This window comes from Argentina silus, assembly GCF_951799395.1.
Source record: "Argentina silus genome assembly, chromosome: 17".
NCBI classification, from domain to species: domain Eukaryota; kingdom Metazoa; phylum Chordata; class Actinopteri; order Argentiniformes; family Argentinidae; genus Argentina; species Argentina silus.
This window is the reverse complement of record NC_139671.1, coordinates 927,794-937,793: the sequence shown is the minus strand read 5'-3', so window position 1 is coordinate 937,793 and position 10,000 is coordinate 927,794. Positions and strand designations below refer to the sequence as shown.

The 10,000-nt window shown below is 50.6% G+C and overlaps 1 protein-coding gene across 1 annotated transcript in view; it reads left to right on the top strand.

Moving 5' to 3' along the window:
• arhgap18 (Rho GTPase activating protein 18) overlaps positions 1 to 10,000 on the top strand; it is a 26,940-nt gene that overhangs the window by 9,643 nt on the left and 7,297 nt on the right. Inside the window, exons 2-7 of the mRNA XM_083688640.1 lie at positions 3,490 to 3,917; positions 6,328 to 6,593; positions 7,597 to 7,645; positions 8,222 to 8,367; positions 9,112 to 9,277; positions 9,606 to 9,697. Of these exons, the coding sequence (XP_083544766.1) occupies positions 3,490 to 3,917; positions 6,328 to 6,593; positions 7,597 to 7,645; positions 8,222 to 8,367; positions 9,112 to 9,277; positions 9,606 to 9,697 (1,147 nt within the window). The remainder of the gene's footprint in view (positions 1 to 3,489; positions 3,918 to 6,327; positions 6,594 to 7,596; positions 7,646 to 8,221; positions 8,368 to 9,111; positions 9,278 to 9,605; positions 9,698 to 10,000) is intronic.

Sequence of the window (10,000 nt, the reverse complement as noted above, 5' to 3'; positions counted from 1 at the left end):
AGCCCTCTCCATGCCCTCTCCTGCCCTCTCCATGCCCTCCCCAGCCCTCTCCAGCTCTGCCTCTCCTGCCCTCTCCATGCTCTCCTCAGCCCTCTCCCTCACTCTCCTGTCCTCTCCAGCTCTGCCTCCCTTGCTCTGCCTCCCCTGCTCTCTCCCTCACTCTCCTGCCCTCTTCATGCCCTCCCCAGTCCTCCCTAAGCCTCTCTCTCTCCCCCCAGCCCTCCCCCTCACTCCTTTCCCCTTCTAAATTCTAAGAAACACATGTCTGAACACGCTGTAGTCCTGTCGAGCCAAAACAATATCGTCTGCACTCTGAGGTTCTCACCAGGGCTGCACGCTGTGTAAGGGTGCATGTCATCACATGCAGGACTCCCCAAGGCTGTCACAGAGTCAAATCCTATATTCCCCCTGTCGGACTGAAGTGGATAGAACGACAACCCCCGGCTGTAGTGGGGGAAGGTGATTGACCCAGAGGAACTGTGTGTAGTTCTGGGGTTGGGGGGTAAATGTGTGTAGGCGATTCTTCAGGAGACTGGAACGCCTGCTGAGGTTTCAAGATTTATTTTAGTCACTCTAAAGCGTCCCAGCAGACGACCGGAGGTGGTGGGAGGGAGGGAGGGGGGGGGGGGGCAGAGCTCTAATGCCTGCTGAAAGAGGAGTCCTCTCTCTCTCTCTCTCCTCTGACTCACTGCCCCTCCCGAAGTCCTCTTTCTCTCTCTCTCTCCTCTGACTGTCCTCTCCAAACCCGGTCTTACCAAACCTCCACTGACCAAGTCCTCTCTCTCTCTGCCTCCATCTCCTCCAATCCTCTCTCTCTCTCTCTCTCTGCCTCCATCTCCGCCAATCCTCTCTCTCTCTCTCTCTCTGCCTTCCCCTGTCCAAGTCCACCATAACACTGCAGTGTAACCTTAACCCTTCTCACCCAAACAGTGCAGTCTCCTTAAACAACCAAACCTCTTCTCTCTCTCTGACTCACTGGCCCCTCGCCAAGACGTCATTAACACTCCTGCAGTCTCCTGAAACAGCAACCTTCTTGGTATTCTGTAATATCTTAACACACTGCTGTGGGTTAGCTTTAGCTAGCAGCAGGGGAGCTACAGGGCTATGTTAGCTTTAGCTAGCAGCAGGGGAGCTACAGGGCTATGTTAGCTTTAGCTAGCAGCAGGGGAGCTACAGGGCTATGTTAGCTTTAGCTGTCAGCAGGGGAGCTACATGGCTATGTTAGGTTAGGTGGTAGCAGGGGAGCTACAGGGCTATGTTAGCTTTAGCTAGCAGCAGGGGAGCTACAGGGCTATGTTAGCTTTAGCTAGCAGCAGGGGAGCTACAGGGCTATGTTAGCTTTAGCTGTCAGCAGGGGAGCTACATGGCTATGTTAGGTTAGGTGGTAGCAGGGGAGCTACAGGGCTATGTTAGCTTTAGCTAGCAGCAGGGGAGCTACAGGGCTATGTTAGCTTTAGCTAGCAGCAGGGGAGCTACATGGCTATGTTAGCTTTAGCTAGCAGCAGGGAAGCTACAGGGCTATGTTAGCTTTAGCTAGCAGCAGGGGAGCTACAGGGCTATGTTAGCTTTAGCTGTCAGCAGGGGAGCTACAGGGCTATGTTAGGTTAGGTGGTAGCAGGGGAGCTACAGGGCTATGTTAGCTTTAGCTGTCAGCAGGGGAGCTACAGGGCTATGTTAGGTTAGGTGGTAGCAGGGGAGCTACAGGGCTATGTTAGGTTAGGTGGTAGCAGGGGAGCTACAGGGCTATGTTAGGTTAGGTGGTAGCAGGGGAGCTACAGGGCTATGTTAGCTTTAGCTAGCAGCAGGGGAGCTACAGGGCTATGTTAGCTTTAGCTAGCAGCAGGGGAGCTACAGGGCTATGTTAGCTTTAGCTAGCAGCAGGGGAGCTACAGGGCTATGTTAGGTTAGCTAGCAGCAGGGGAGCTACATGGCTATGTTAGGTTAGGTGGTAGCAGGGGAGCTACAGGGCTATGTTAGCTTTAGCTAGCAGCAGGGGAGCTACAGGGCTATGTTAGCTTTAGCTAGCAGCAGGGGAGCTACAGGGCTATGTTAGGTTAGCTAGCAGCAGGGGAGCTACATGGCTATGTTAGGTTAGGTGGTAGCAGGGGAGCTACAGGGCTATGTTAGGTTAGCTAGCAGCAGGGGAGCTACATGGCTATGTTAGGTTAGGTGGTAGCAGGGGAGCTACAGGGCTATGTTAGCTTTAGCTGTCAGCACGGGAGCTACAGGGCTATGTTAGCTTTAGCTGTCAGCAGGGGAGCTACAGGGCTATGTTAGCTTTAGCTGTCAGCAGGGGAGCTACAGGGCTATGTTAGGTTAGGTGGTAGCAGGGGAGCTACAGGGCTATGTTAGGTTAGGTGGTAGCAGGGGAGCTACAGGGCTATGTTAGGTTAGGTGGTAGCAGGGGAGCTACAGGGCTATGTTAGCTTTAGCTAGCAGCAGGGGAGCTACAGGGCTATGTTAGGTTAGGTGGTAGCAGGGGAGCTACAGGGCTACGTGCTACAGAGTCACATGCTCAGAGAGAGGTGGTGTTGCTGACTGAGTGCAATGAGTTAACCCTTGACCCCCACTCTGAACTAACGTCTCTTTGGTGTGTGTGTGTGTGTGTGTGTCAACATTCAGTATTTGAATAGCCATACCGACCGAGGTTGTGAGGAATGTGTTGCCAGCATAAAAGGACACAACAATACATCAACACATCACACTCCATCAGAAAAATACATCAAGAGTAATACAACTACTGTAGTTCATCAGACTCTGATACAGTGGATGTGAACCCAACCGTGTGTCTAGAAGCCCACAGGGAGATTGTATTATTAGTAGGCTGGAACCATGTCACTGCGGTGGTTATTCATTAGAGTGCAGAGTCAGAATTCAGTGTGCTGCTGTTGTATGTTATGACTCATATAGTGTTATAACACATTCATTACATTGTCTTCATTTTCCTTTTTTCCCTGGATAACACCAGACTAAGACTCTTCTCTGTCTGTCTGTCTGTCTAGCTCTCTAACTGTCTGTCTGCCTGTCTGTCTGCCTGTCCGTCTGCCTTTCTATTGGTCTGTCTGCCTCCCTTTATAACTGCCTGCCTGTCTGCTTGCCTACATAACTGCCTGCGTGCCTGCATGCCTCTCTGTCTAACTGCCTGCCTGCCTGTCTGCTTGCCTGCCTGTCTGCTTGCCTGCCTGCCTGTCTGTCTGCCTACATAACTGCCTGCCTGCCTGCATGCCTCTCTGTCTAACTGCCTGCCTGCCTGCCTGCCTGCCTGCCTGCCTGCCTGTCTGCCAACATAACTGCCTGCCTGCCTGCATGCCTGTCTGTCTGCCTCTCTAACTGCCTGCCTGTCTGCCTGCCTCCCTCTATAACTATTTGCCTGCCTGCCTGTCTGCCTGTCTGCCTGTCTGCCTGCCTGCCTGCCTGCCTGCCTGCCTGCCTGTCTTTCTGTCTGTCTCTACCCCAGTAATCATCCTCTATGTCTTGTCTGTCCCCCAGTCGTAGGACAGGCCACTACAGCATCCAGCCCAGCACGCCCCAGCAGATCTCCCCCCAGCCGCCCAGCACGCCCCAGCAGATCTCCCCCCAGCCAGCCAGAGTACCCCACCAAGGCTCCCCCCAGCCGGCCAGCGTCCCCCACCAAGGCTCCCCCCAGCAAGGCTCCGTACCCCACCAATGCCCACCCCAGCCAGGCAGCACCCCCAAGCAGAGCAGGGTGAAACATGGCTCAGGCTCCAAGCACCCGTACCACCGCTACAACTCCCAGGATTCCCTGGATGAGCTGGCCATGGACGACTACTGGAAGGAAGTGGAGAACATCAGCCGCTCGGCTGGCGGGGGAGACGGGGGAGACGGGGGAGACGGGGGAGAGGGGGGGGAGGGGGACACAGAGCCACAGGAAGACGTGCAGCTGAAGGTGGCTGATGGTACGTACAGAATCTACTGTGTGTGTGTGTGTGTGTGTGTGTGTGTGTGTGTGTGTGTGTGTGTGTGTGTGTGTGTGTGTGTGTGTGTGTGTGTGTGTGCGCGCGCGTGCGTGGTGTCTCCTGTCTATATTCAGGATCTATTCTCTATAGGATCTATTCTCTATAGGATCTATTCTCTCTACTGTAGGATCTATTCTCTCTACTGTAGGATCTATTCTCTCTACTGCAGGATCTATTCTCTCTACTGCAGGATCTATTCTCTCTACTGTAGGATCTATTCTCTATAGGATCTATTCTCTCTACTGCAGGATCTATTCTCTATAGGATCTATTCAGCTCTACTGCAGGATCTATTCTCTATAGGATCTATTCAGCTCTACTGCAGGATCTATTCTCTATAGGATCTATTCTCTCTACTGCAGGATCTATTCTCTCTACTGTAGGATCTATTCTCTCTACTGTAGGATCTATTCTCTCTACTGCAGGATCTATTCTCTATAGGATCTATTCAGCTCTACTGTAGGATCTATTCTCTATAGGATCTATTCTCTCTACTGCAGGATCTATTCTCTCTACTGCAGGATCTATTCTCTCTACTGCAGGATCTATTCTCTCTACTGCAGGATCTATTCTCTCTACTGTAGGATCTATTCTCTATAGGATCTATTCTCTCTACTGCAGGATCTATTCTCTCTACTGTAGGATCTATTCTCTCTACTGTAGGATCTATTCTCTCTACTGTAGGATCTATTCTCTGTACTGTAGGATCTATTCTCTCTACTGTAGGATCTATTCTCTCTACTGCAGGATCTATTCTCTATAGGATCTATTCTCTCTACTGCAGGATCTATTCTCTATAGGATCTATTCTCTCTACTGCAGGATCTATTCTCTATAGGATCTATTCTCTATAGGATCTATTCTCTATAGGATCTATTCTCTATAGGATCTATTCTCTCTACTGCAGGATCTATTCTCTCTACTGTAGGATCTATTCAGCTCTACTGCAGGATCTATTCTCTCTACTGCAGGATCTATTCTCTCTACTGTAGGATCTATTCTCTCTACTGCAGGATCTATTCTCTATAGGATCTATTCTCTCTACTGTAGGATCTATTCTCTATACTGCAGGATCTATTCTCTCTACTGTAGGATCTATTCTCTGTACTGGGAGTAGAGAATGGAATAGAATAGAGTGGAATTGAATATACAGTAAGTGTATTTACTCCTGCAACACTGTCTAAAAGGCTTCATTAGGTACTATAACTCTACATCCAGTACTGTTGAACAGCAGGAGAGTCTGAGAATGTTGTTCGTATTAAAGCGTATGTTTCTGCTATAATAATCCCAGTATGATAACTCATCTGTTTGATCAGCAGAGGACAATAGCCCTGTGAAATCCTATCCTGGCAGGAAGGCCTATATTAAGACCTGATACACACACACACACACACACACACACACACACACACACACACACACACACACACAGAAGGGACCTGTTCAGACACTCAGCATGTGTTGTTGTTGCTACTGTAGATGAGAGAGCAGCTACTTCCTCTGTTGGTGTGTGTGTGTGTGTGTGAGTGTGTGTGTGTGTGTGTGTGTGTGTGTGTGTGTGTGTGTGTGTGTGTGAGTGTGTGAGTGTGTGTGAGTGTGTGAGTGTGTGTGAGTGTGTGAGTGTGTGTGTGTGAGGTGTGTGTGTGTGTGTGTGTGAGTGTGTGAGTGTGTGAGTGTGTGTGTGTGTGTGAGGGAGTGAGTGTGTGTGTGTGTGTGTGTGTGTGTGTGTGTGTGAGTGTGTGAGTGTGTGTGTGTGTGTGTGTGAGGAGGGAGTGAGTGTGTGTGTGTGTGAGGAGGGAGTGAGTGTGTGTGTGTGTGTGTGTGTGTGTGTGAGTGTGTGAGTGTGTGTGTGTGTGTGAGGAGGGAGTGACTGCAGCAGCAGGATCAGAGGTGAAGAGGCAGACATCCTCCAGGTTCATGTGTTGACAGTACTGTACCGGTGTCTCTGTCCGTCTGTCTCTGTAGCCTCCAGTAAGCAAGGGCTACCATATAAATAATAATAATAATAATAATAATTCTTACATTTATGCAGTGCTTTTCATTATACAGAGAAATCATCGCAAAGTCCATAAAATAAAATAGGAGTCTGGAACATTCCATCTGGCCTCTGAAGCAGAACTAACATGAGTTAGCTTGAGACGCGCTGACTCATCAACTCAGAAGACTCATCACAACTTCCTCTCTCTCTCTCTCCCTCCCCACCCTCTCTCTCTCCCTCCCTCCCTCCCCCACCCCTCTCCCTCTCTCTCTCACCCCTCTCCCTCTCTCTCTCTCTCTCTCTCTCCCTCCCTCCCTCTCTCTCTCTCTCTCTCTCTCTCTCCCTCCCTCCCTCTCTCTCTCTCTCTGTCCCAGAGGGTGAGCAGGAGGAGGCGTGGCTGGCGGAGGCGGGGCTGGCCCCCCTGTTTGACGGCTCGGTGGCTGCGGGGTCGTGCGACCCCGAGGAGGAGGACAGCCTGGTGTTCCTGTCGACGCTGACCAGGACGCAGGCGGCGGCCGTGGAGAAGCGCGTGGCCACGCTGCAGCAGACGCTGAGGAAGAGGAACAAGCCGCACCACGTCCCCGACGTCCGAGACATCTTCAGGCTGCCCGGGGCGACCGCCGCCACGCCGGGGTCAAAGGTCAGCCTGAGGCCCACTGAGCATGCCCAGACGGGATCTGTAGTAGGGCCTGCACCTGCCTTGGTTCCTCTCGTCTGCCTTAGTTCACCCCCCCCCCCCCCACCTCAGTGGAGGAGGAGGTTGTTGTACCTCAGTAGAGGAGGTTGTTGTAGTACCCCCCCCCCACCTCAGTGGAGGAGGAGGTTGTTGTACCTCAGTAGAGGAGGTTGTTGTAGTACCCCCCCCCCCCCCCCCCCCACACACACACACACACCCCACCCCTGGAAACAATGAACGTAGGTTTTTGCGTGGGGATCTCTGTTGACTGATTGTGAGATGGCTCAGAGTGGGGAAGTCAGAGTTCTCAGAGGGACACGAGTGGCTGAGTCGGACTTATTTATTACTAGTTTCCTCCTTCCAGAGGAGAAAATGAATGCAGCATAAGCAACATGGCAAAAGCAGAGTTAGCTTAGCTAGCTGGAGCTTCCACAAGCCTGGTGGTGTCAGATCTGTGAACGAGGCCAGGTGGGAGGGAACTGGTCTATCCAGCTGTGCTCCAGAGAGGACCCACCCCCACCCCACCCACCCACCCACCCACTGGTTAACCAGGATCTGATCATGTTAATACTGGAGTCTGGAGGGGGGGGGGCATAGATGAACATGCTAATAGTGATCCCAATCAGTGACGGGGAAGGAGATGAAGACGGCCGGTGAGCCCAGACGTTGAGGAGAGAAACAGCTCACAGAGAGAAGAGCGTCTGACGTTCACTGTCATTCTGCTATCCTGCAGCACCTCAACGTGGGTGTGAGGTTGTTACACAACCGGTAATACAACCAAACAAAAGCCCTTAATCCACTCCTAAGTCCACTCTTAAATCCACCCCTTTGTGTGTGTGTGTGTGTTGTGTGTTAAGTGTGTGTGTGTATGGTGTTGTGTGTTAAGTGTGTGTGTGTATGGTGTTGTGTGTTAATTGTGTGTGTGTATGGTGTTGTGTGTTAAGTGTGTGTGTGTGTTGTGTTACAGGAAGAAGAGGACAAGGTGACGGACAGGAGGAGGGATCTTGCGTTAGCTGGTATGTGTCACACAAGCTTTACCCTGGTCTTTCACCTGCTGCTGAGAACCTTGCTGAAACATGCTGGTGGACCAGGGGAGGCTGGGCCAGGTAGACATCGGAGGACAGGCTGGAATATGGAATAACCAATGGTATCAAACACACACGACCAGCCTCCTCTGTAGGATACATGGCCTAGGGCAGAGAGGGAAAGATCAGTAGCACTGTGTGTGTGTGTGTGTGTGTGTGTGTGTGTGTGTGTGTGTGTGTGTGTGTGTGTGTGTGTGTGTGTGTGTGTGTGTGTGTGTGTGTGTGTGTGTGTGTGTGATCAGTAGCAGCTGCTATGAACGCTCTCCTGTCAGCAGTCCTCTCAAATCAGATCAACAATCTAAATCAGACTTCATTTAAAGCGCGTTTCACACAGGTGTCAAAACACACTTTCCAGACACGCGTCGTGACATCACGGCTGAGGAAGGCTTCGCCGCCCTGTGGACTGTGGAGTTCATAGACAGCTGTGTGCTCTGCTCTGTGGCATGTTATAGTGTGTGTGTGTGTGTGTGTGTGTGTGTGTGTGTGTGTGTGTGTGTGTCCGTCCAGCTGTAGGGAACGGGGCAGGTCCAGACCAGAGTGTAGAACCAGAGACGTCCATCGATCTGGAGGTCTCGTTCTCCGAGCAGGCGCTCAACTACAGGGAGGGGTCAAAGGTCAACGAGAAGCTCACCCACGCTGACGACACATTACCTGTGAGTGGCTGTAAACATGAACCTCTTTTAACACACACACACACACACACACACACACACACATAGAAACAGACACACACACACACACACACATAGAAACAGACACACACACACACACACACACACACACACACACACACACACACAGAGTCTCTGACTGAGCTGCTCTGCCAGAGCAAAGTTTACACTCCAAAACAGGAAGTACTGGTTTTCAGTATCAGAGACTCATATTGGCTGCAGAACAGAAGATCTGACTGGTTCATGTGGTTTAAGAATAGAATGTACTTTGACCTTTTTAGTAATTCAAAGTTGTTTTATTGATGTGACATTCAGAAGCATCCATCGCCAAACTATTTATGTTCAGCGTTTATGATGTTGAATACATCTATTTGTTTAGCCAGGTAAAAAGTGATGGACTATAATGATCTTATCTAGTTTCTACAGCTTTATATACTCACGGTGAACCTGATTAACGAGGTGAAGTTGTGGGGCTTGATCGGTATGATGTCACTTTCGGGTTATAAATCAAACCCTTTGAGTAGAGTTTCAGTATGGTAATGTCTCCCTCTCTCACTCTCAAACTGTGGGTGATGTCTGAGGGTCTGGCTCTGTAGGGACACCTGCTGGTCACACCAGGTACTGCAGACACTCTAAAGAATTAGGGCAGGGTTGCTGTTTTAACTTGTCCTGTGTCAGAACTTCTGACTGTGCAGAAATGACGCTATCTGTGCGTGTGTGTATCAGAACTTCAAGCTGAGCAGAGATAAGACGGGCCTGACCAAGGTGGGCGACCTCTCCGGCCAGGACATGAAGAAGGTCCATCGCCTGGTCCTGATCGAGATGACGGCTCTGTTCGACACGGCCGGCATCGACCTCAAAGCCCACAAGGCTGTCAAACTCAAGGTCAAAGGTGAGGCAATATGACATCATACAATGCCGCTGTGGACTGTGTAGCTCTTTATTTGAGTGTACAGGAATGACCTGGTATTTGCTGAGGGATTACATGGTCAATACACAACAGTAACCCCATGGATTACCAGAGAGCTGCACTGATTTTCGTCTGTTGGGCCTTCCTCCTTCCTGGCCTGATTCTGGATTTAGTCTCAGGATAGTCAATTGTCTGTCTAGAGCCTATTCTGTGTGGTGTGTCAGGTCTGTTGTATTGACTAGTGTTTTGTGTGTGTGTGTGTGTGTGTGTGTGTGTGTGTGTGTGTGTGTGTGTGTGTGTCTGTCTCCAGAGTCGGGTCTGTTTGGTGTTCCTCTGACCACTCTGTTGGAGCAGGACCAGAGACGCTCTCCTGGGACCAAAGTGCCAATCATCCTGCAGAGGGTGAGCAGCTGCACCTAACCCTAACCCCACCTACACTATATACACAACACCATCACTATCTACCTACACCATCACTATCTACCTACAATATATACACATCACTATCTATCTACACCATCACTATCTACCTACACCATCACTATCTACCTACACCATCACTATCTACCTACACCATCACCATCTACCTACACCATCACCATCTACCTACACCATCACTATCTACCTACACCATCACCATCTACCTACACCATCTACCTACACCCTCACCATCTACCTACACCATCTACCTACACCATCACTATC